Source organism: Thermobia domestica, chromosome 10 (genome assembly GCF_964235325.1).
Source record: "Thermobia domestica chromosome 10, izTheDome1.hap1.1, whole genome shotgun sequence".
In the NCBI taxonomy this organism is placed as follows: domain Eukaryota; kingdom Metazoa; phylum Arthropoda; class Insecta; order Zygentoma; family Lepismatidae; genus Thermobia; species Thermobia domestica.
Window position 1 is genome coordinate 180,236,794 of NC_137463.1, and position 27,450 is coordinate 180,264,243.

Genomic DNA, 27,450 nt, shown 5'->3' on the forward strand with positions numbered 1-27,450 from the left:
CTAATGTCGAATCATCTGTTTCAACTAGCAGTGATGCTCCATCTGTATACACTGATTTAAAGTAAGCTGCAAATGCATTTACTATATCTTTATCACATGTTAACTCTTTACCCTTATAACACAATACATTGCCATTTAAATGCCTTGTTTTACTCTTAATAAAGTTCCAAAACGTAAATGGGTCATCTTGGATTGAATATTCCGCACCCTTAACGAAGTTTGTACATGCGACTTGTATATCTTTCTTAATCGTTTCCCCTAAATCGAGATTTTTTTTTAACGGAATAAGCACACCATACTGAGTTAACTGATAGTTTGGGTTTGCCTACACTATATGTAGTTCTCCAGATATAAGGCCTACAAACATTTTTTGATTGATATATATTGGATTTTTTTTTTATCCAAAAAAGGTTTGTTGGCTGGTGTTACACAGTGTGACCTATATGTGTGGTGTAGCATGATTTCAAAACTGATCCATCTCTAACGCTGTAAATTCCCATCTCACTTTCTACTAATTTGCTCATGGTCACTTCAATCCAAGACAATATCAATATATATGGAAATAACACAACGCAATATACATACACACACACACATATATATATATATATATATATATATATATATATACAAGGTGAAAGAATATGTGAGAAACTGGAAAGAGTTGCCTCTAGGTATACGAGTATATAAGAGACACTCAACACAGTGAGAAAGATTAGTTTCATAAACACAAGTTGCAATTCTTCCTCCAAGAAAATGGATTGGTGTAAATCTCTATAGATAATGATCACATGCCATATTCATGTAATTCCAAGGAAATATAATAAATAAAGTAATGAAGACTAAAGTATCTCATCTGGCCATGTTACATATTCTCTTTAAAAAAATAAATGCTTCCATTTTCATGTAAACTTTATTATCTACAAACTTATTAATATACACCACAATTCTTTGTTCTTTCTTACTAGCACGTATTTACACACACACACACACATACACTTCTTAAATGTATTTAAACACAACGTCTTTCTTGTCAGCTACTGTCTGGAACTCTAACTTCACAGGACACTGTAACCAATGACTTAACAACTCTTCACTGTAGCCAATGAGAAAGTACATTTTCCTGGGAGATATAGCTTGAGTTAGAATTCCTGCAATTCGAATCATATTATGCTGCCTTTTAATGATCACTTCAGAGGCAAAAACTCCGTGCCACGTGCCCATCATAAATTTACGAATAAATAAATCTTCTACTGCTGTTTCCGCTGGGCGCAAACCTCCTTCCAGGTTGCCTGCAAGTAAATTAAATTAAAACAATCACATTAGTGAGCTCTACAAGAAAAAGACACGTAAAAACATGCAAAAGATTGATTATGCCTTTAATTAACAAGCTTTGTATTCATACTTCTTCATTAAGATACTACCACTGGTATCTTCATTTAACACTAAATCTAGTACTTTATTTATTCGAGTATTTAGTTCTGTCTTCTAGTACTAAGTTCAGGAATTTAGTACTCCTTTTTTCATAACTTCTTAAAAAGACACTTAAGTGACACAAATTTGACAGGGAACGCAAGGAAAACGTAATCTAATTTTATACTTATATTACACTGACAGTGATAATGCAACGGTCATTTCAAGTACGTGTTTACATTTATAGAAGTGTTTTTTGCGAAGAAAAAACTTATGTCACTTCTCTAATTTTATACTGACCTTGATATCACAAAGTGACACAATTATTTTCTTGTAAATAGTTCCAGTTTAAATCATAATATGTAATCTACGTAAAAGGGAAGCTTACCAAACATAATTATCAAGATATTACAGAAGATACTGTTTAACCGAACATTGGCAACAGAGACAAGAATTAACTAATAATCTTCAAGACCCTTCAGCAAAAGTCAAAAGCAAAGTTGTTGAAATTATTGAGGTAGAAAGTCAACTTCGGAACACGTAGTAACAAAAGCAGTATAAAATTAGGCGAGTGAGGCAAGGTTTTTCTTTGCAATACACGTTTACAAATAGACGAATTATTCTATTAATGTTTACATTATCTTTCCTGTTATGTGTATCAGCAGTGAGAGGAGGGGAATGAAGAATGCGATCGAGATAAAATTTTAGCAATACTTTCGATATATCAACAATCAATACATACCTATACATTTACGATCTTTTCTTTTTCTCCCCTAACTAGTAACGATTATGAGAAGTTCAATGAAAAAGCAACGGAATTCTACACACAAAAATTCAATTAGCTTCGTCAAATCGTACTCGTTCGAAGCCGTACTTGCAAATCGTCACACCTTAGAGAAATGGTCACTCCTCAACTATCTCTTGGTGTTTTTTTAGAACTATTTGGAATACAACCTGAAAGATCCTTCTCGAGTTCGTGTTTGATGGTGATAAGAATGCACATCATTATAAGAATGCACACCATCATCATTATGTTTGTTTTCTTCTTCCTACAATCTTTGCCTACACCTACATTCTTCCTACACCTTGCGATCCAGGGGTCCCGTGTTAGATTTTCGTTAAGACACACATGAGTCGAATCCCATGTTAATCTGTACACAGCAAAAAATGAAGTGTTGAAACAACACAAAATGACTACCACTTTAGCGTGTTACTTCAGCTACATGGGTAACAGTTCTGCCATCTTTTGTTTTACGTGCTAAGACACAAGAATAACAGATAAGGAAAACAGATGGAAGTGTAACAGTTGTCAGACGATTCACGGGTTTACAACAATATTATAGTGACCGATTACAGAAAACACCGGATGTTATTAGTTACTTGCCATAAATGCATAAAAGATTTGCTCATACCAAACAATGAACAGCAATGCAAATACTCACAGCCGGTAACGAGGTATTTCTGATATGCTTGGAAGGCGATGTGCTTGGTGTTGAATTGACACACAAGTAACATGCTAAAGTGGTAGTCGTTTTGTGCTGTTTCAACACCTTATTTTTTGCTGTGTAGGTTCCGTCCTTAGAACGTCATCATCATCTCATACGGTACTAGTCACCATGGGTTTTCTTTGCCCAGGGACCCTCAGACCTGCCTTTGGACAGAACCTCACATCACCATCATCGCCTATAGCACATTACCATATCACAGGGATATTAATAGGAGTACAAATAAATGACACGCGTCGTAAGAGGGGCATAATTACGGCCTTTCTTTCATTGAATATCAATAATATAATTTGCCTTCCATACAATAGTTACCGTACTTAACACTGAACAGAAACACAATAGTCTCTGGAGGCGAGATTTGACACTAATCTTTTCCTGGAACTTTGTGGGGAGCTTGCAGTTTATGAGCAGAGGAAGGACTAACATTTAACTTTGTTTTTGTAAGATATCCAAAAATTCTAAAGGGACGCTTCAGCTCAAAAGTTCCCCCTTCCCCCGTAAATCCGCCACTGACCGCGGGGTATTAATAGCATTGGTACTCAATGCCTCGAGACCCACAGGAGAGGTAATTACAGCCTTTCTTATCATTTAGTGTCGTTTTTCTTCCACGCTGCACTTACTTGGTTATACAGCGCCAGAATTATCTCTGGTGGCGAAAATTGGAATTAATTTTATTTTCTACACCAACCGCTTCTGCATGTTCCCAAATATACTCCTACCAGGTTTGGTTGCGTTATGTCAAGTGGTTACGTCTCCAGAGTTCTCTGAACAGCGATATTAATTTAATGATAACCTGGTGTATATATCAGGGCGAAAAATTTCAAAGTCAGACGCACTTCCCAATCCAGAAATGATGGTCGCCAGTATCTCTCACGTACAAATTATGAAAGGCCTTCCCCACGGCCTTTGATTTGACAAAAAATAGATTACATAGAGGCACTGTTGTCGATGAAATTTATGGCTAGGACCAGATGAAAGTACATCTCCCTACATCTTCATTTATTTATTGACTAATTGATTGGCTGGAAAGAGAAAGCAGTTAGGTGACTAGTGATAACGGTATCTCATGCAAATATCTATTTTTTTTAAATATTTTATGTATTGTGTCAGATGACGTTGACAAGTGTCGGATGACGTTGACATATAAATAAGAAATAAATAACGGTGAATATTTATATATGAAAACATTTATTCTATAGAGACAAATAGTAATCAATGTCTCGTACGTACATTCCACTTTCTCTTACTTATTCAATACTGCAATTATTATATTACCTACGGACATCTGACACTGAAACATACACTACATATGGTGTACAATTAATGTTAGAAAAAATACATTTTATAAAATTTCCCTGATTTCCAGTTTTTTTCTCTAAGCTCTTCTCTGACCTGCACCATTTTTCTTGAGTTTTCCCTGACTTCCCTGACCAGTAGGAACCCTGACACATGACAGAATTCTGATTGCTCTGGGATCACATTGTTTCTACTTTTAGAAAAGATACAAGAACATTCCTGCAAATCAAATTAATATAACCAAATGTTCAAAGATATTAAAGTAAAATGTTCGTAACTGTTAGGAGTACGTGTATCACTGCCGGAAGAAGATACAATCTGATATTTAACAGGGTATTTTTCTTACATACATCACATAAATATATCTATAACCATCCTGTTCCAGCAACTATTACTGGAAACTAATCACATACTTTTTTGGCGCCACAAAAATTAGTTTTAGTCGATTTTCTCGGAAATTAACATCAGAATTTACTCTTAAACATGTCATTTTATTAAACTCTATTTATCAACTGATATATATCTTATCTTTGAACAATATTTTAGTTAAATACAAAATAAAATTTCAGTGTTAATCATAATATTGGACTTTATATCATTAACCATACTAGATACTGTCGTCTTCTTACCGTCATAATGATCGCTTCATGAGTGTATACTTTAGCATAAGACTCATCTTAATGGGTGGCGTCATCTTTGCTCAGCTTCAATTTTCGGGTTTACAAAATAGTTCGTTTTTTTTTTTTTTTATTTATTTATTTATTACTAGCAGAATACCCGTTCTTCGCACGGGGAGAATCGGTTTCATTTTGGACATAAAGTACTAATGGATTAAATTTGAAATTAAACGGCAACGGAAGTGTCACTGTTCGTCTCAGTGACCCCAAGAACTATGGATTCAGACCAATATCGGTCGTTTTTGGACCATTTTTATACATCTCCTTCCCCTACCTTAAGTTGCACCTTCAAAGTGAAATGGTAAAAACCATCCCAGGTCTGAACCTCAACTATGCTGAAAATTTGATCGAGATCGGTTAGGTGGTTTCAGAGTTATTAAGTCATAAACACACTGACTTTCATTTTTACAATCATAACATTTTGTTTATTTATTTGTTGTTTAACTACGCATGAACATTTATACTGACGTATATCATTTTCTTTTATTCAGTAACATCTATTGACTGGTATACGATCTTCGGATTTTTTTTTTTTTTTTTCATTCAAGTTTAATAATATTATATAACTACTTAAGAACTGCACAAATGATATTTTCTTACCTGGTGAAGAAGGAAATTATCATCCCTTTACTTCTTGAAATACAGCTACAGAGATGAATAAGTAGTTATTTAGTGGAAACTTGCATAGTTATTTAAAACGGGTAAAAATTAAACTGAAACATCTATTGTTAAAATCGCAGATCCAGAAGGAAAACATACATATCCTATTACATATCCTACTGACTATGCGGGTCAAATAATACATTAGTGATTGAAGTTCGATTATTGCGTAAAACTGTGACAAAGGTAGTGGACAGAGTGAACCCTGTACAAATGTAAATCGTAAAAGTGTCAAGTAAAGTGCATGATCTACAGCAATATGTGAAATTCCATGACCGTGAAAGTGAACGACCCTGAAAATAAATCCCGGAGACAAAATCTTATGTTTTACGGAATGCAAGAGGATGAATTCCGTAAAACACCAGATTTTGTCTCCGGGATTTGTCTAACGAGAACTGGGACACTATCGAGAAGAAAGTGTGCAATATATTATGAGACAGATTTCGATAAGAAATTGACAATGAACTCTTGCATCGCGCAAAAACAAAGTGTCCTAACAGAACTAAACCTATCGTATGTAACTTCTGTAGTAACAAAAATAAAAGGACAGGTTTTACAAAATAAATCTAAACTGCATGGAATTTGGATATATGTAGATCATGACTATTCTGAGGCAGTGAGAAACGAACATAAGAAACCACGCGTATAACCTTATTTAACGTACAAATATAAGCAAAGAAAATACTGAGCACTCAGTTCCGTTACTTATATATATAAGTAGAACAAGATATATACTTTCTGAAGTAGAAACTAATGAAACGGAAAGCTATCAAGAACTGAACTAGAATGTTTCTGCAACTTTTGAAGATGCCAACTGGACACATTTTTCGCTCAGGGTGGTTGTCAATCATCATGAAGCTGAACTGCGACAAGGAAAAGACTATTCTGTTTCCTCCCCCACCACTTCATCTAGCCGCTCCGACGTACCCAAGATCAATCTGAGGCCAATACAAAGAACGGCGATGAAAAGACTGCTAAGTTACCTTTAACTAATCCAAGTGAATCATTGGAGTCCGCGGTGGCTCAGTGGTAGACCGTTCACCTCTGGTGCATGGGGTCCTTGGTTCGATCCCAGCTCGTGCTAAGTGATTTTGTGGTGAACAACACAGTGTGCGTGGGTTTTCTCGAGGTTCTCCTGTTTTCTCCCACTTTCTTCGTTCCACCATTTCATTCATTTCTCATCATCACCGTCTCCTTTAGTCTAGCCGGCATCCTCGTAGGACATAAAACTCAAAGATTTCATTTTCCAAGTCAGCCATTCAAAACAGCTGTGCATTCAGATGCTTTAAAACTGCTCAATATACGTATATTGTCAGAATGCTCATGATTTGATTGCTAAAGTGAATGACTTCCTTTGTGGTGTATTATCAAACAATTATGACCTGATTGCAATTACTGAAACTTGGATTAATGAATTACATTATGTCACTGGACTATTTGATAACAGTTATACAGTTCTAATGTAAGATCGTAACACCATCAGAACTAGCAAATCAAAAAATGGGAGGTTCTTAACTCTGATTTGGCCAAGTACAACATCAACTTATATTTAGAGGTGATAACAATTACCATTACCTATTAGTATAAATAAGTACACGGGGGAAACAATATTTATTTGGGTAATGTACTTCCCACCTGAATCTAACATTGAGTGTTATGATGAATTATTTACCCAAATTGAAATTAACTGTCTTTTTCATCCTCAACCACCTTCTAGAAATTCACATTGATTTTGAAATCTTTTACAAGGTTAAATTTCGATATAAACTTAGTATATGTAATTATGGGTGCAGCAATTAGTTTTGTAGCTATATGTTACCTTTCACACGACAAATTTTATTAATTTATCTCTCAGAGTTTCCATAACTAAACATATTTTGATCCTTCTAGTATCTGTCTGTCATAATTATTGCTTACATAACACACTATGAATTATCAACATAAACACTATAAAGCTATAAATGCTGCTTACTAGTATTGAAAGAATTCCATGTCTTCCTGCGAGCTATGTGATGTGGCTTGTTAGCCATTTCATATGTCAGTGGCTTATCGCCTTTAGGAGTCGGTCGATACCTTCCAGCTTGTGTCCTCCAACACACAGCAGACGCATGAAATGGTCGATGACTTGTTATCGCTTCTGCTTTCATACAAAATAAAAGCTAGAAAAGAAGAATCATGAAGGCACTCAATTAAAAACATATGTACACGCCAAATTCTACGTGAGTTGTAAACAAAGTACTGGCAACATTGTAGGAAGGAGTGTATAAGTATAATCAAAATATATGGAAATTGATAGTTCGAATGATTGTCAAGGTGTGCCGTGTCAAAAGCAGTCGGTAAAGAGAGAGGTTGTGCTGTGCATGGTCGAAGTAGCAGATGTTGCGTAGGTGCCCTAACGCATGTTTGCGAAACCTGAACAGTGTTCTTGGATAATAATCCAAGTGTCCGTGACAAAAATGCAGAGTTAATGTCGTGAAGGGTTGCAGGAAGCGTGTGGCAAAGATGCGCTATTGTATCGGATGGCTGCGCGATGAGTTAAACCGTTTCGTTTAGGCTGGGACGAATCCAGCAGATTAAGACTGCAGCGATCGTTCGTTCGCTATAGAACAGCAGGTGGAGTTAGAACAAGGTTTCTTTGAAACTGTCAGGGAGATTCACACAAGCTGAGTCACAAAACTGTGTGGTACATCCTGCAATGTTCGTTGTTGCGTGGCAGGTAGTAAATATAAAGTTATACTTGCCAGATCTGAGCCAGCGCGATTTTGACCTGGCTCCATGGTTGAAAAAACCCCTCCAAGGCATCATATTTCCAAGTAATCTATCCTCGCTATATTCTGTAGGGCGTTCACCACCGAGATCAACAAAAACAAGCTCACCAATGGCACACAACAACTAACAAGGACTTAGAAAAGAGTCCAGTATAAAGCAAGACGTTATATCAAAGGCCTGTAGTGTGATTTTCACTGTATCTCTGAACTACCAGTATGTTGCTAGTACTTTATTTATAACCCACATATTTTTGAACTTTTTGTATACTAAATTCTACCCTAAAGCCTTTGCAGCTCTTTACCAATTTTTCTACTGTTTAGAACGGTCTGTTGCAGAGCGCTCGAAGGATCAATCCATATCAGATTCTTATAATTTCATTCTTACCTTTAAAGAGTTTGGTTTACCAAAACTCCTTTATTTCCTATGTCTGTAAAAATCACTTCACCGATTCAAATAACCATGAAGAAGCCGTTGATCTATTTGAATTTTAAAGACATGGAATTTGAAAAACTCATAAAATGCGTCGAACAGTTCTAGGAGTTACGTGTAAGGCGATTGATTGGCGACGAGAAGAACCGATGAGGATTTCGCTGAAAAGCTTGTGGCACTTTGAGTATTCATCGAACCGGGATTTTTACTGTCACTTTGATTAAAATGCGGGACAGGACGTTTGGGCGCCACCATTTGGGCGCGGACGTTTCGGCGCTGCCGTTTGGGCGCGAAGCCGTTTAGGCGCCAGACGTTTGGGCGCGAGGTACATAGTAAAAATCACAATTTACGAAATATAAAATAAGCTAGGCACTGAAAACTAAGCGCGAATCAAGATATATACATTTCCTACACTTTTATCTTTATCTCACCTCATTTATCTATCTATTTTCTATCTTATTTATTCATCTAAATTAAATAGTTTAATGCGTTTGTGGCATTTGTTGCCTAACCTCGTTATGGATTGATTTTTCGCTTGTTCACGATTCTTGTACTTCTGATCTAATGTTGATCTAATTTTTGTATTATATAAGAAAGCTAGGAAATGAAGGAGTCAGACGAACTGTTAATAATTTTCTTAATGTTAATTAAAACATATTGATTTAATTTTTGTATTTTTTAAAAAAGTTAACAATTACATACTTATGGATATTAAAATTTGCTTTCTTTCGTAATACGTTTGCTAAACTCTTCTCTTCCTTAAGTCCAATAAAGAACTACCAATAAAAGATTTCCGCGCACTCGAGTTGAGAGAAGTGGCCCCGCGTAGCGTAGTCGCTAACACTATTCCTTCTGTACGAGCAGTCCCGGGTTCGATTCCCGGTAGGGGCACTCGGTCGAAAAAGTGTAACACGCTCTTTCAGGCCGGCCACCCTGAATGAGGTTTTCCTCATTCACACCAGGCAAATGCCGGGGTGGTTCCTAATTTATAGGTCCAGGCCGCTTCCTTCCTTCCCCAGTCCTTTCTTCCTTCCCTTTTCCCGGATAGTGTGCTCCCTCAAACGTGACGGGCTAAATGGCCTTACATGCCGAGAGCCCAGAAATCTAAAAATCCTAATCGAGTTGAGGGAAAACTGTTAATACAGGGTGTCTAAGACATTGAGTTTAGGAACTGTAGTATGCTGTATTTCTGGTATCACTTTTTTTATTAACATTCGAATATAAAAATCAAAACTTAACACACTTTTTTTTTCGTCCCATTGTAAGCATTTAATCTGCACTAAAGAAAGTGGCGAAAGGAAAAAAAAAAAAAAAAGGATGATTTCAAAGTGAAAAATAATAGTTAAGTGTACATATATTTGTCATTTAGCCACTAGAAATGTGTTTGACATTCACACTTATTGCATAACTACAGTAGAAGTCGTGCTTTAAGTTTTTTAATGGAATAGGCTCACTATGTACGTAATGCTGTCAATCATATCTAGTCTGGCCTACTTACCTTTGGCTTGAAAAGTTATCAAATAAAAAGCATACTTAACTTTGGTTGAAACTTAAATTTACAAAATTTAATTGTTAATTCAGTTTTCAAAATTTTCAAATTTCAGTACTTCTAGTATGTAAAACAAAATCCAGTATAATTCAAGGACTTCCACTACAGTAGAAACCTTGTGATATATTGATTTGAACTTAGTACTCAGCGCCTAACATAATGACTTTTTAATTTAACTCGCGCCCAAACGTCCAGTGTCCAAACGGCGGGGCCCAAACGTCCGCGCCCAAGCGTCACGTACCGATTAAAATGGTATCTTAAGAAAGAAGGAAGGATATCAAAATGTATGCCAAACAGAGTAATATGAATTTCTTAAATAAAGGATGTGCTCAGGGTTTCAAAAAATTCCACTTTTAAAGGGAAGGGAAGAAGGGGGAAATTTCTATATTCTTCCCAATATATATAAGAACGATATCGACGCTGTCTCTCTTCACTATTACGAGAAAGCGTTTGAACTGTTTAAGACGAATTTTGGAAAGAAGTTTGTTAGACTTGGGCTGAGCTGGGTTTTTATAATTTCATTTCAATTCAAATACGTGCTCTAAAGGGGACAAGAGGGGTTCAATTATTCAAATATTTTGCATAAATTTAATTTTCTCGCGCAAAGAACAGAGATTTCAGCTAGTCTTTCGATATTGCTTTCTGGTCAAGGGCACTACACATTATAGAGAGTTGTAATTTTGTTTAGGAAACAGGCAACATTTAATAGCAGTGATATATTTTATGATTTATAATTTTCGCTTGCATTAGGAAGAAATTTCTAGACGAAAGATTCTTTTAGGTGACTGACAAATATGTCAGTGAAAAGAATATTTATATCATTGTAGCTTCTTTGTTCTTGTTGTAGCAAGTGGACCTTTCCTCTCACAATTTTGCACTTATTAATATCATTCTGTTGTGTATTTGTATTCGATTTCTTTACATTTTTTATTGCATACCACTTTGCTTTTCCTCATATTATCAAATATATTTATTTTTGTTGATGGTATAGATTCAATGTCTTTTCTAAACAACACTGACAAATGGTTACTCTTCTTACTCGTTGTTGTCACTTTGAACATTTCATACAATACGTGAATGATTTTGAAATGAATGTTACTTATTAGTAAAAACAAAAAAAAATATTCCACTGGGAATCCAATCTAGATTTATTGCTTTGAAAGCAAGAACACTATCCACTTGCACAAGAGAAACACTAAATCTATTACTTGTAAATAAATGTTATATGCTATAGAAGTACGCTAGGAAATCATTATATGCTGTACGAGTAAGTCTCAACTGAAGTCAAGTTACAGGAGAAATAATTGATGCAATTAGATACCTCTATAAGATTTTTTTGTTGTTTGTGACTTTATTCTAGGTTAGTATCTTGCATAGTCCCTATTAGCTCTTCTATTACGGCTCTCCCGGTGCCTTGGTACGGAGTTAACTAACAAGGAGACTTACGGAAGTGTCACTCACCGATTTGATTGAAACTTTGCACACTTGTAGAGCATCGAAAAATAACACTAGTTAACAAATTTAAACTTTTTGTTTGTTACATGAGAAAAATCACCTGATCTAAAAGGAACTTTTTGCGCTGAATTCGAATATGCACTCGGTTTCTCTCCATCACTTACAGTTTTCCCGTAACAGAGGGATTTTCGGGAAATTCCCTCAAAAATTTCCCTTTTTCAGATATTTTATTCCCCTAGCTCCTGTCCCCTTACATATAGTAACATAGAAATTATACCTAAGTATACCTTGATTTATATTTAATAAACCCTAAAAGTTTCGTAAAAATCGGTTTGTTCTTTCTAGAGAAATAAATATATTTGTATGTATACTGTGTGCACTGTTTATTGCACCTGATCGTAATGCTTTCAGATCTCCTGAGTTGGGGTAAAAACGATTTGCTTTATTACTACAAACACAGACATAAAAATGAATATTTACAATAGTCAACAACACACTTGTATTGCTCTCTGTAAATTAGAAACGTGTATAAAAATAGAATGTACTTCCAACGTATATTTTTTTTTAAACGTACAGTATATGTATATCTTAATACATATATATACAATTCTCCAAGTTTTTTCGTTTTGTTCATGAAATGGTTATCAATATTTGTTATCAAATGTGACAGAATGCAAAAGAACTTCCACTTCCCGAGCCCCCTACCAACTGGGAAGAGATATGGCCAAAAGACTCTGATGATGATCATGACCTTGATGAACCATCGACATCAACATGTACATCCAAGGATCCAAGGTTCATCCCTGACTGTGTTCGCGAGCCACATTTCATCCGGCAATGTGAACTTAATGACCTAGTCCGTGATTTACACCTGACAAAACAAGAGGCGGAACTTCTGGGATCAAGGCTCCAGCAGTGGAACTTATTGGATGCAGAAACGAACATATCAGTGTACAGGAAAAGGCATGTTCAATTTTCAAGCTATTTCTCAATGCAAGATAATGTGTGCGTATGTACGGATATAAATGGGTTGATGGCGGAGCTAGGAATTCCTTACGTTCCAGAAGAATGGAGGTTATTTATCGACGCGTCAAAGGTCAGCCTTAAAGCTGTCCTTTTACATAATGGAAATAAAAAACCTTCTATACCACTTGCGCACTCAGTGAAGATTAAGGAATCCTATGACACCATGTCAACTTTGCTAAATCTTATAAATTACAAGGACCATTGTTGGCAAATATGTTGTGATCTCAAGGTAGTTGGTATTTTATTAGGACTGCAGTGCGGTTACACGAAGTACCAATGTTTTTTATGTTTATGGGATAGCCGAGCTGATGACAAACATTATGAAGTGAAGGAATGGGAACCTAGAGTGAATTACGTACCTGGAGAATGCAACGTCAAATACGCTCCTTTGGTAGATCCTAATAAGATATTACTACCGCCACTTCATATCAAGTTAGGACTTATGAAAAACTTTGTCAAAGCCATGGACACATCTGGTGAATGTTTCAAGTATTTGCGAGATAAGTTCCCTAACCTGAGTGATGCTAAGATTTCAGCAGGAGTGTTTATTGGTCCCCAAATTAGGAAATTAATGCTTGATGATAGCTTTGACAGCAAGTTAAACAGTGCTGAGCTAGCTGCCTGGACAGCATTTAAGTGTGTTGTGCGCAACTTTCTGGGCAATAACAAAGCTGAGAGTTACACAGAAATCGTACAGGACATGATACAGAAATACAAAGAGTTGGGTTGTAGGATGTCTTTAAAAATCCACTTTTTGCACTCCCACCTCAGCTTCTTTCCTGCTAACCTAGGTGCTCTCAGCGACGAACAGGGGGAAAGATTCCACCAAGATATAATGGCAATGGAGAAAAGGTACCAGGGACGATGGGATCCTTCAATGATGGGGGACTATTGTTGGGGTCTTGTTAGAGAATGCAACATTTCTTACAAAAGAAGGAAGTAGTGTACGTTTTTGTAACCCAATGGAAGTTTCATATATTGTGATAGTTTTGATTGTCTTTTCATGACCTTTTGGTACATTTGTATTATTGTTTATTGTAAATTGTCACACTTGTAAATTATATTGTATTATATTTTATATATGTGTTTGTGGTAATAAAGCAAAACGTTTTACCTCAACTTAAGAGATCTGAAAGCATTACTATAAGGTGCAATAAACAGTACACACAGTATACATACAAACATATTTATTTCTCTAGAAAGAATAAAGCGATTATTACGAAACTTGGAGGGTTTGTTAAATATGAATCAAAGTATACTTAGGTATAATTTCTATGTTAGTATATGCAAGGGGACAAGATCTTGGGGTGTAAAATAAACGAAAAGGGAAATTTTTGAGGGATTTTCCCGAAAATCCCTCTGTTACGGGAAAATCGTACGTGATGGAGAAAAACCGAGTGCATATTCGAATTCAGCGCAAAAAATTCCTTTAAGAACAGGTATTTCCTTTTATGTAACAAAACCTTTGTTAACTAGTGTAATCGACACGTATTTTTTTGTTTCGGCAATGGTGAAGATTTAAGGGTGGAAACCACCCTTTGAACGTTAGGGATGGTTTCTAAGCATAGACCGAAAACAACCATTTAATTTAGAAGAAAACATACTGCCAGGGGCGTTTTAGGACAGCTGATTCAGATTTTGACGTCAAAATTATAAAATTCAAAATGGCGGACCCAATATAGTGATTACAATTACAAAGTGTCTTCTGGTTTGAAATTCTCTGCACTTAGCCAAGAACAATTATAGTTGACAGAGATTACTGCGAGGAGGTTTCAGACCAATTTCAAACCCCTTTCTGTACTAATTTTAATGGCATGCTTGATTAAAGTGAGTCTCTGCATCTCTCACTATAGCGTTTACAGACACACAACAGTAGAATGTATGGCACAGTCAATAAATCTATGACTCACAGCTACACCATACGCGTTTTGATTTCTGAAAATGGTGTTTTATCACCGTTGTTAATTATTTTGCAGGAAAATAATGGAACATTTCTCTCTATAGTTCAAAACAACCTCTTTTAATCTGAAAATGTATTTGTGAAAGTATCAAATTCGGGAATATTAACATCAGGTCTTGTGAGATCATGGTTTCAAACGGTTTTTCTCCCAGCGTCTAATGCAAAGTCCATTTTAGATTCGTGGAGTGGTTACAATTCATCAACTTTTCAACCTATTTTCCGATCAAAATAGAAACCATTCGGCACTAAGAACTGGTAGGATTCAGCCTCTTGATGTGTTCGTATTTAGGTCGTGGGAAAACTTCTTGAAACATATTACTGATATTGTCCTCTACAATTATAACATAAATTTATATCTCCGTAATAATATAATTTAGATCCAAATCCTGAGTCATAATCAGTTTTCTTCTCCCAGATTTGCAAATCTTATTAGATATGCGTGACACAAAAACAGTTATTTGGAAGTAGATTGTGCTGCATTTTGCGATTTGTCAGTTATTGCTGTAATAAGGTGAGGTTGGTGTAAACAACGTTTATGCATTACACACTTTTCTTTCTTTTTTTACGAAATATTACTATGAAGCGTTTTCTCAATAAATTCATAATTATAACAACTGAGGATACGTGAAGTTATGATATAGTGAGAGGCGAAGCGACTCACTATACATAAGCACCCCGCATAGGGAGAGGTGCAGATTCACTTTAATCAAGCATTTTGTTAAAATAAAGGGGTTTCAAATCAATAGAAAGGGATTTCAAACCGGTCTGCAACCTTCTCGTAGTAACCTCTGACAATTATAATTGTTCTTGGCTAAGGGCAGAGAATTTTAAACCAGAAGACATTTTGTAATTGTAATCACTATATTGGATACGCTATTTTGAATTTTGTAATTTTCACGTCAGATTCTGAATCAGCTGTCCTAAAAACTCCTGGCAGTATGTTTTCTTCTATATTAAATTACTGTTTTCTGTCTATGCTTGGAGACCACCCGTAACGTTCAAAGAGTGATTTCTACCCATAAATCTTCACAATTGCCGAAAAAAAAAAAAAAAAGTGTCGATTATTTTCCAATGTTCTACAAGTATGCAAAGTTTCATTCAAATCGGTGACTGACACTACCGTAAGTCTCTTTGTAAGTTGGCGACGTATCGATGCCCCTGTGCCACCCAGCTCCCACAGCTCATCACCTATCCTACGTGGGTTATCAGGTCAATTTTCTCGTAGACTTCTAGTGACTTCTACCCAATGATTTTCCATTTGATTCACGTCAGATGCTCTAGGAACCCAGTCGACTGACTTAGGAAAAAAAAGTATTTTCAAAATATATCTTGAAAAGTATCAGATAAAGGATCTTCTTTAGTCTTTAGATTTTTTTTTTTTTCGTACACATATTTTACTAGCTGAAATCCATGTTCTTTGCAAGAAAAGGGAAGGTCTATGGAGAACATCTGAAAGCTATATTTAAACCCCTCAACCCTTAGGATATGCATTTCAATTGAAGTATAAAATCCCACGTGGACCCAAGCAGAGATGTAGCTAGGGAGAGAGGAGCAAGAAGAACGGAAAAGTGTTGGAAAAGAGTAAAAACGACGCGGCACCCCGTAAAAGTATTGGAGCCCTATTAAATCAATATTGATGTCGGTTTGGAAAGAAATAGATTTGTTAAAAATTTTCTTGCTCGCTCCGCTCGCAACTCAAATGTTTCAATAAGGGTTAAAACAAATTTTTATTCATTACATTACAACAAAAGCTGCTTCTCTTATATGTTAAAAAAAAAAAAAAAAAAAACCCTTAATAAGGTGAGTGCAGGGAATGCCAAATTCTACTTTGTCCCGCGTGCCGAAATCTCTAGCTACGGCTCTGGACCCGAATGTTAACTGGCCCATATTCAAATATTCATTTTTAAAGTGGATCACCACCTGGAAGTCAGTACATATTTTAACTCATTCCCTTAACTACCGCGCAACAAAACCTTAAATATTATAAATACTGTACTTAAGATAGAGTTATGTTTTATCTATAACACAAGAAAGTGATTCATTTGATATCGAAAAAGGGAACAAATAAAAGAAAATACTTGATTCGTTTTACAATGAGCACACAAGATGGCACTTGCTCTTAGATCTTAGTAAAAGTGCTCAGTTTTATGAAATGTTTATTTATATGTGTAAAGCATTTTAAAGTAACGATCTTATTATATTACGAAATAGATTTATTGTTTGGCCGTTTTTCGTGTTACCATACGTTTTACATTTTATTTAAATATTAATTTACACGTAAGGAAATAGATTTTTAGAAGAAACTTGTGAAGAACGCCATAATGCGTTATTGCCAAATTTGTACGTTTACTGTGGTAGTCACAATAAGAAAATTTCTGGATTGTAGCGTTGCAGTTTGAGAAGCGGAACTTAAATGTGAATTGTGGTAAAGGTTGAAAATTAATTTCTCCAGTAAGTATCCAAACAGAATTCCATAATTACTTCCTTTATTACCTGGCATCAGTAAACACTCGACATTATCTGGCAACTCCGCACTATTCAAGCAGCGTTTAGCATAGCACTGGGAATACCTAGTGATCCACCTTAAACGGGTCAACTGTTATTTCAGTTTGGCTATTTTCTTGATACAAAATGGAAAATCAAAATACGGACATAGATATTGTCTACTTTCCTCTTTAGAAGTGAAAAAGTTTCGAGAACGCTGGGACAGGTGTCAACTTATTTTTAATAACTAATCTATATTCCGAGTTTCACTTTCCAAACTTAAGGAGCTAGTAAGATACTCTGTTTTCCACACATTTTGAACCTTTTCTCCTCCCTAAAAACATTTAGTTTAATAAAATAACATCATAAAACAACGGCTCGAGAACATGTTATATTCATAAAAAATAATTTCAAGTAATGCAACAGTTTTCCCATGCAGCCATGATGATACATACAACGTCGATTTCAATGTGTACGAAAGTTATTCCAAATTACTCTCCCAGTTAAAACGGAAGTTCCAGAGAAGCTGGATGAGCTTATACACAGAACTTAAAGGAGTTCTATGAAATTTAATTTTTGCATTAATTTTGAAGCCCCTCTTCCCCTCGGGATGTATTTTACTACAAATAATCGGACATTATCCTTCTTCGTCACCTTAAAAGCAGAAGTTTGGAAAGCGCTGGGGCACGTGTTCGCTTCTTCTTAATAAGGAGTTTATACAGCAGGTTTCATCTCCCTAACACGAGGAGCTTGTGACATATTCTATACTTTTGGCACATAATGAAACCTCTCTCCTCCTTAGGACAGAAATTTTAATCAAAGTGAGCTGACAGAACGTTAATCCAAGAGAGGTATTATCTATAACAATAATTTTTTGTTTGTTTGTAGGATAGTATATTTTGCGCTTTGTAGTAATGGAAGGTGTGCGGAAAATCAGTTCACGCAAGAATTTGGTGATTTTATTAAAACTTTTAAAGCTGTGTATCTTGATTTAAAATAAATAAATAAATAAATCTATCTATCTATCTATATCTATATCTATATCTATATATATATATATGAACGTGCAGCGAGTGAATATTCGGCAATAGTAAGTATCGTTCTTATCTACTTCATGTCTGAATCTTCATGAAGTACACTTTTTTTTTCTTTCTTTTCGAGGAAGAAATATCTATAAAACGTAGTATTACAGTTTTAGATCTAGTTCCATCCTATTAGAATTTTCTTACTGTTTTGCTACAAAAGTAAGGGTGTAAAACTAAGTAGATATAAACTTATATCGGGCACTAAATATACACGTAACTGAAACGAACATAACGAGTTTCTACCATTTGACACAATCAGTATTTATCTGTCTGTCTGTTTCACTATAACTCTCCTAAAGCTTATTCGATTGTACTGAAATTTGGTATATGACTTCCTCCAATCTTTTAAAATAAGCTTATTGTTTGATGTTGCAAGTATCTATCATGAATAAGATATATGTATTATTATGGGACAGACCCATCTACTTCACGAACACTCTTAGAGCATGGACGGGTCCCCACTTCCCTTCCCGCAATATGTTACGAAGATGTTATTTTACCTTTAATATGCATACCGAAACGAACTATTTTCAATTTAAACGTATTTACGACAGAAAACATAGACTTGTGCATTGTGAATTTAAGTACAGTATAGCAGACAGAAAATTCATTTCACATGGTTCTGCCACTTTTAAGTGATAATGATACGAGCAACATTGATTTTGTAAAAAAAAAAAAAAAAAAAAAAAAAAAAAAAAAAAAAGTTATATATAGAATTATAAAATTTTATCTTCTTAACTCAAGAGATTCGTGCTACACTAGATTTTTGGCATTAACTTTAACCTGCGGTGTGATTTGTAGTTCACTCTCACCAAATAACTTACCTAAAATAAATTGGATGGATAATATTTCTCGTAAGTTAGTTTTTATTTTATGATTATATATCCATTTATTTTGAGCCGTAATTTTTTCCCCTGTCTAATTTATTGTCTCACATGCTATGCAAGTGAAAATACATTGCGAAATTTGCAGAAATGTAGCCTATTGGGCTACCACTAAATCTGTTTAGCGATTGGACTACTACAACTTTTTTTTCCTAGCTTGAGACTTGCGCATTATGTTGATGAAAAGAGAGCCGAGAGCTAAATGCCGAATATATTTCTGTGACAGGACCAAATATGGCCCAGTTGGCACGTTGTTGATAAAACTTGAAAATATTATATATATGTGCCGTCGATTTCTTATCACTGCTTGGCGTTATGTTAATTTTGGTGTCTTCTTAATATTAGCGTTTTTATATTCGAAACATACGGATTGGTCTGGAAGACCTCGGTTTGATTCCAGGTGTGAGCTCATATGGCTCGGCTCTTATATTAAGCTGTAGGTCCATGTCTCATATGGCCTCGTTACTGAAAGGGACAACAAACTGAAAATCAAATCGAAACATACGGAATTCACTAAATGCAATGGAGATGTAACGAATTCAACGCATACATATATAACCAATTTATATTTATTATAGTTAATTTTCTATTTTTCAGATAATCATGGCTGGCAATATAACCACTGACCAACGCTGAGTGGATAATCAAACAATGTTGGAAGACAGAGAATGCTGAAAAGGTCAGACGAAAATGGGCTACAAAACTCCATATATCTCCGCCAAATAGACTAACTGTTTACAGATTACGCAATAAATTTGATGAACCAGGCTCCAGCTGTAATGTGTCAAAGAGTGTACACCGATCAGTGGTACAACCCAGGACAATGAAATGCTAGTTGCGCAAGCACTTATCCAAAGCCCAAAAATATTAGGAGCGCTTCTCGTGAGTTAAACATTTCTTCTAGATCTTTGGGGCGTCTGATGCAACAGTTAGGTGTGAAAATCTATTGGCCAAGATTATTTCATGGATTATTAGAGGATGGTACATATCGGCGATTCCAATTCTGGGAGGTGATGTCGAATGCAGAAAGGCAAGTTGATGAAATCATTTGAAAAGTGCGTTGGTCAAACGAAGCGAATTTTAAACTTTCAGGCGCTGTTAATAGACATAACTGTGTCTATTACGCAATATTGGAAAGGGCTTAAAGGAGAAGGTAGTGAAAGTAGAATTTATTGATGATGGAGTTATGATGTTAAGACTTAAAGGGAAAACGAAGGATCTGGTGGTGATACAGACATATGCACCGACGACTTCGCATGCAACCGAAGAAGTAGAGGAAAATTATGAGAAAATAGAAGAAATTATAGACAGGGAGAAGAAGAGTGCATGCCTAATTCTAATGGGAGATTTCAATGCAGTTGTGGGAGAAAAACAGGAAGGTAGTATCGCAGGCAAATATGGTTTAGGTGAAAGAAATGAAAGGGGAGAGGGACTGGTGAATTTCTGTAGACAGAATTCACTAGTAATTGGGAACACTTGGTTCAATCAGCACAAGAGAAGAAGATATACATGGAAATCACCAATAGACGGCGGAAGATATCAAATAGACTATGTTATGATTCAGGACAGGTATCGGAATAGCTTAAAGAACGCGAAGACCCTTCCCGGGGCTGATATTTTCTCTGATCATAATCTTGTGCTGGCCGAAGTAGATATTCAACTGAAAAATGTAGACAGAAGAAAAGTAGGAACAAAGTGTTGAATACTGAAAAGTTGAAAAACTAGGAAATAAGAAATCTTTTCGTTAAAAATTTGGAGAAAAATGTTCAAACGAGGAAAGAATAGGTGCAGGTAGTAACGCACGGTGGGAACATATTAAACGTTGCTTACAGCAGGCTGCAAAAGAAGCAGTAGGTTACCGCGAACACAAAACTGTTAAGAAACCATAGGTTACAGGGCAGATGTTGCAGAAAATGAGGGAGAGGAAGATGTGGAAACAGGTTGATACAGAAGAGGGCAGAAAGATGTACAGAAACTTAAATAATGAATTACGAAGAGAAACAGACAGAGCGAGGGAAGAGTTTTACAAAAGAAAATGCGAGGACATAGAAGGATTAGAAAGAGTTGGGAAATATGAGGAAATGTACAAGGAGGTGAAATCTATGGAATTTCGGAGGAAACAAGGGGGTATTATGATGGCAGTAGAAAATAAGAATGGGAAGGTAGTCAGCGAGAGAAATGAGGTCATAGGAAGGTGGAAAGAATACGCTGAAGACTTATATGAGAGTAGGGATAGACCGTGTAGCCTAAATGTTGAAATAGAAAATGAAGTAGGCGAGGATGATAAAGGATTAGGTATTCTTAGCGATGAGTTTGAAAAGGCTATATCCGAGATTAGGAATGGAAAGGCAACCGGAATAGATAACATACCAATCGAATTCATTAAAAAATATAGGAGACAAGGGAAAGAAAGAATTGTTCCGACTATGCAATGAAATATATGAAACAGGAGAATGGCCAAAATACTCTCTGAAAACGATCATGATAACGATGGCTAAGAAATCGAACCCAAAGAGATGTGAGGATTATAGAACTATTAGTCTCATATCTCATGCAGCTAAAATTCTGCTCCGAATACTGAACAGAAGGTTATATGAAAGAACAAATAAAGAAGTTGAGGAGGAGAGTTCGGGTTCAGAAGAGGCAAGGGCACAAGAGATGCAATTGGATTATTAAGGCCGATCGGCGAAAGATTTATAGAAAAAGGAAAAGAGATGTATGATATATTTATTGCTTTTGACAGCTAGAAAAGGCTTTTGACCGCGTGAATTGGGAATTGTTGTTGAGAGTTCTAACGAAGATAGGGTTGAAATGGAAAGATAGAAGACTCATAAGAAACTTATACATGAACCAACAAGTAAGTGTTAGGATAGGGGAAGAACTGACGGAAGAGAGTGCAACTGGAAGGGGAGTTCGACAAGGATGCTGCCTCTCGCCAACACTATTTAATGTCTATCTAGAAATGACAGTGAAAAAGAGTCTACATGATGATGAAGGCATTTCGGTAGGAGGTAGAATGATTAGATGCATAAGATTTGCAGACGATATGGCGCATGTTGCAGAAGCTGAAAAGAAAATCAATAAAATGTTAGAAAAAAATGAGAAAGGGCTTTGAAGAATATGGGATGAAAATAAATGTTAGAAAGACAAAAGCCATGGTGATTGGAACGAAGGGGTCTGTGTCAAATATAAAAGTAGGAGGAGAGAAAATAGAACAAGTGAATAGTTTTCGATATCTGGGTAGTATTCTTAGTAATAACATGAAGTACGAACGTGAAATAAAAGCAAGGATAGGAATGGCGAAAGAAGCCTTTAGGAGGAAGAAAAGTCTGTTTTGTGGGACCTTGAATAAAGAGTTGAGAAAAAGACTCATAAAATGCTTCGTGTGGAGTGTTGTACTGTATGGGGCGGAAACGTGGACATTATGTAAAGGTGATGAAAATCGACTGGAAGCCTTCGAAATGTGAGTGTGGAGAAGAATGGAAAGAATTAGTTGGGTCGAGCGGAAAACGAATGAGAGAGTGTTAGAAATGGTGGGTGAGAAAAGAACACTTTTAGATATTATTAGGAAGAGGAAGAGAAACTGGTTGAGACATTGCCTTAGAAGAGATTGTATCATGAGGGACGTCCTAGAGGGTATGGTGGTGGGAAAGAGAGGGAGGGGGCAAAAGAAACTACAATTAATGGATGATATAAAAACAGAAAGATCATACGCGAAGACGAAGAAGTTAGCGGAGTACCGTGGAGCATGGAAGCTTCTCAGCTGCGTCAAGTGACCTGCCAATAAAGGCAGAATACCTATGATGATGATGATGATTACGCAACAGAAAGCTCCCATATAAAAATAATAACAGTTGAATCAACCTGTGATTACAGTTTGGGCGAGCCTTTCATGTAAATCGTCATTTGGCTTGTATTTTTAATGGGACTTGTTACCCACGATCTGTATCTTAACATGCTACAGGACACTGTTATTCCACAATTACGGTGACATGATAATGACTTCTATTTACAGCAAGATCGAGCTCCTTTCCACTATGCTGTAACAGTGCACGAGTTTTTTGACAATGAATTACCCAATCATTGAAGATCGACAAGAGCCAGTTGAATGGACACCATGATCACTAGACCTAAGAACTAATAATAAAGAAAACAAGAATTGCACCTAAGCGTAAATTATTTACATCCGGTTCCGCGAAACACATGTGAAAGTGAAAATAAACATTCGGATATTACGACTTTTGATGCACTGGTGGACCGAACAGTTTGTAGGTAACATCTACGTAGTTCTGCCGATAAACTGTGAAAGTCCCGCTTGAATCTGGCTCCCACAGTGGACTTGTAGAAGAATGTTGCAAAGATGAAATTATCAATTTAATTTTAAAATAAGTAAGAAATCTTTACGAATTAAAGTGTTACAATAATTAGAATACGACAAAATATGACGAGCGAAAGTCTTGACAGAGAGCGCTGCACGATGAATGTGAGCGCCTTTCATGTCGTATATACTGTGCTACTTGGTTTCGTCAACAGTGGCGAAGGGTCGTAAGAGGCCCTGAGGCCCGGCCTACCCACTTACTTTCAGAAATTATAATTTATAATTAATTCATTTTCTTTGCACAGAATGTATGATAGTTTTCTAAGTTTAAAAAAATATTGTTTCATAAAGAAATCGTGGTTATCACCACTGCTGGAAGGCTCACCGAACAGTGTCTCAGGCGGCAGTGGAACTACAGCCAAGCTACTCAGAAAATCCCGCGAGAGAACATGTTGGTAAAACCTGCGAAAGAGACCGGCCTCAGCGCTTATCGACTTTTGTTTCTACATAAAGCGTTTCTCTCGAGACCTTCGATTTCGATTCGATTTGTCAAACGAATAAAGAGCAAGAGAACGTAGAGACCCATTCCGTACCAACTTTGCTTAATTTTGCGGACTCGAACGCAACGCAAAAGCTAGAACAAGCAATTCTAAAGATGCTACGCCTATTATCGCAAACTAATGCCCCTTTATTCCGTTACATTGGCGCAAGCCTGTACGAAATCAGACTCGTTGAGTTCATTAGAATTGAGTAGAGAGTGTGCGTTTTTGAGATATTGTGAGTGACATTTTTTCTTACATTCGCAAAAGTGAATGAGAGAAAATGTCAGTAAGTGGAGAATATGAATATACGTAATATAATTCCTATTAAAGAATCTTCTATGTCAGTGGTCTTTTGAAAATTAATGTGTTATTAAGGAACAAAGACCAACGCCTGTGTTGAAAATAGAATAAACAGATTGCAAGAGAGTTCTGCGTGCTTTGATACAAAAAATATTTGGGGTTGTTGACATATAAAGACATGCATGAAAACATATTTAAGAATGATTCTACTTTTAAAGGGGAATTAAGTGACACACAGAATGACTTATTGAATGTTTGTCATGTTTTTCAACAATATAATTAAAGACGAAATGTTACAAGCAGAGTTTGTTTCAGTACAAGTAGACTAAACAACATATGTTTCTTGTGAAGATAAGATAATATGATAGTTCATCTTCCCCACGCGATTACGCCCAATTAAAACAGTTAAATTGCATTACGGCGAATTAAGACCAAATTAAGATCCGGATCGAATAAGTGCTGTCAATGGACTACAATTATGTTAAATTTATGTGAATTTGTCTTGTGTTCCTGTAGTAAAAGATTTGTCTAATCTGGGCTTATGTTTAGAGTTGCCCCTACAGTTTCAAACCTACAAAGAAAGCTGTTAAAAGATTAAAATTGCTAGGTTAGGCTAGGTTAAGTTAGTTTAGGTTAGGTTAAGTTAGTTTAGGTTCGGTTTGGTTAGTTAGGTTAGGTTACCCGATAAGACTTTAGTTAGAACAGTAACTGGAATCGATTCTCACAGAAGCTTCAATTATCACTTTAATTCAGTAATCCGTGATTATTCTTATGTAATTCTGTAAAACTCAATGCGGAAATGTCACATTCAACGTACTGACTTGCCATCCTATACGACTACTGTGATGCTGAATCATCGAAACCCTCCACGTCTTGCAAATAGTATCCACTTCTACACATCCTTTCTCGTATTAAACGTAACTCTACTGCCAAACTTCCACACCTAAACATCACATAAAAACCTCAAATCATCATTCCTTGCCTCATTTCTCCTGTCAATTTTCCTAATTTTTATAAAAGACGGAGGGGCAATCTAAACTTAACCCATAATCTGTTTCAATCTATTATTATTATTAGTAGTAGTAGTAGTACACATGTGGAAGTACACTGCCAGACAAGCGAATAGTTTGAAATAAAACGAAACATTTTCGGAAAGATATGGACAATATTTTCCGTTTAAATATGCAGTGTTAAAGATCTGAGTATATCCGATGCTGGTGTAGTTTTGGAGCACCATATTTTAGAAGATTTACAGGTAAAATTCAATACTTTGCATGAAAAGAAATATTTATAAGAAACAAATTTTTGCTGGCGACAGAATACAAAGTAATACAGTTATATTTTAGACTTTCTATTGTAAAATCAGTACAAGTGCTTTACAGCAGATAAAATAAGTAAGTGTATGACCCTATTAGAAGCTATTTCCCAAAACCGGTTTTCTACATAGTGTACACAATATGAATTTTATGTTCAAAAGTGAAGCGTTGCTAGTATGAAGCCATGACAAGTGCTATTGAAACTAGGGGTTAAGTTCCAAAGTTGGGCGTCCGTTTCCAGCAAAGGTTTTAAAATTTACAGGGAAGATATGGATAATTTGATCGTTTGTGTGCTTCATAATATATAAGAATCTCGAAAAATATCTTTATTTGTTATATAGAAACGGTTACAAACATGGGACTATTCGGCGAGCGGAGGGAACTACTTGGCGCAAGGTAACAAAATACTTGCATTGTAAGAAACTAACGAGCATTTATATTATCAACATTGCGGCAAATGTACCGAAACGATGCACAGGATGTGAACTGACTGTGTTAAATTTCGTGAAGCAATACGTTGATAACGAGCAAAATCTTCTAATACTATGTGAAGACCATGAATTAATGAACCTAAGAACAAATTGTGGGAAGTGTAGAAAGGAGGTTACAGCGAAGAAACGTGGAGAAAGTTATTGTTTTCAGCACAAACCGAAGTACTAAGGTAAGTGTAAAAAATATTAATTAGAGTTTAATGAAGACTGAAAACAACGTGCCCTACGGGACTCTAACCCACCTTCACTCGCTAACGCTCGCTCGGCAATACTGTGAATTAAATAGTAAACTTTGTTCGGACGTCCAAGGGCACTTCTGTTGTATATGCAAAACAAACCTAACCTCTCCCCTACCTCACGATGTAACGAAAGGAACTCTAAAGTCAGCTAAGAACTCGGGAATGGAAAAATTATGAATTTTAATAGCTTTTATGTAGATTTAGCTCGAAAAGTATCGGACGCCCAACTTCGGAATAAATGCCGAAACTAGTATCTCACTAAAATCCAGGTATTCATATACCCACCCACCATCGCTTACACGCCGGATCTTTTCGGACATCCCTGCGCGGGCCCCTCAGCTTCGCCTTGCCTTGACTTGGTTAGATAGATTTCGCGCTTTTCAGTGGCTACCTAGCACAGGTAGACTTTTTTTGCACTGTAGTTTTTGTCACATATCCGGAAGACGTATTTATACGTAAATCGTAAAAATTGTAAATTTTCAACAATTACTTCCAGTGGCCCCTTGAACTTTAACTATGCCAAGTGAGATTTTCATGTCGCCCGGCGGAAACCTCTTAGGGGACAATAAGAATAAATGAAAGAAACTATAATTTTTGAACATTTCTTTCTAATGGTGTGCCAAAAGTAAAGCATTACGGTATATCATTCACTTCTTTATATCCGGTGGCATTCAAATTCTTAGTCTACAAATTTTCTGATGTTTTAAACTAGAACTCCATAACCATAAAACACAAAATTACGATATAGTTGATTCTCCTTGCACTAAACATTTCACCATAGCAACATTTGTAACACGAAAGTTACTGTTATTTTAACTTTCAAATGAGAATATTGACTATAATAATATAAAAAATTACTGCTTTGTTGTTAGTAGTAATTTTGCCATTTAAAAAAAAAATGTTTGCTTTTACCTTCCGTATACTTTCACTCCTGAGAGCCGCCATATTTTTCATCAATGTAGCCAAATCAAGTAAATAACAAAAAAATTATTGGTTTTAAAGTCGCGATCTTAAGGTCCAGTCGACAACACCACGAAAATTGTCTTCAAATC

The 27,450-nt window shown here is 35.9% G+C and overlaps 1 protein-coding gene across 1 annotated transcript; it reads right to left on the bottom strand.

Annotated features, from left to right (window-relative positions):
• Positions 1–894: 894 nt before the first annotated feature.
• On the bottom strand, positions 895–27,450 carry mRpS24 (mitochondrial ribosomal protein S24). The gene is made up of 3 exons (XM_081728794.1): positions 27,311–27,450; positions 7,524–7,710; positions 895–1,292 (listed from the first exon to the last, which is right to left on the bottom strand). The coding sequence occupies exons 1-3, from the start codon at positions 27,350–27,352 to the stop codon at positions 1,003–1,005; spliced, it is 519 nt and encodes a 172-aa protein (XP_081584920.1). The 5' UTR covers positions 27,353–27,450; the 3' UTR covers positions 895–1,002.

Bases quoted from the DNA above. Each gene is read 5' to 3' on its own strand.
- mRpS24 (XM_081728794.1), bottom strand. From the start codon at position 27,352: ATGAAAAATATGGCGGCTCTCAGGAGTGAAAGTATACGGAAG. The intron at 7,711-27,310 runs GTAAAAGCAAAC...CTTCTTTTCTAG, and splicing joins GGAGTGAAAGTATACGGAAG to CTTTTATTTTGTATGAAAGC. The intron at 1,293-7,523 runs GTAAGCAGCATT...ATTTACTTGCAG, and splicing joins ATGGAATTCTTTCAATACTA to GCAACCTGGAAGGAGGTTTG.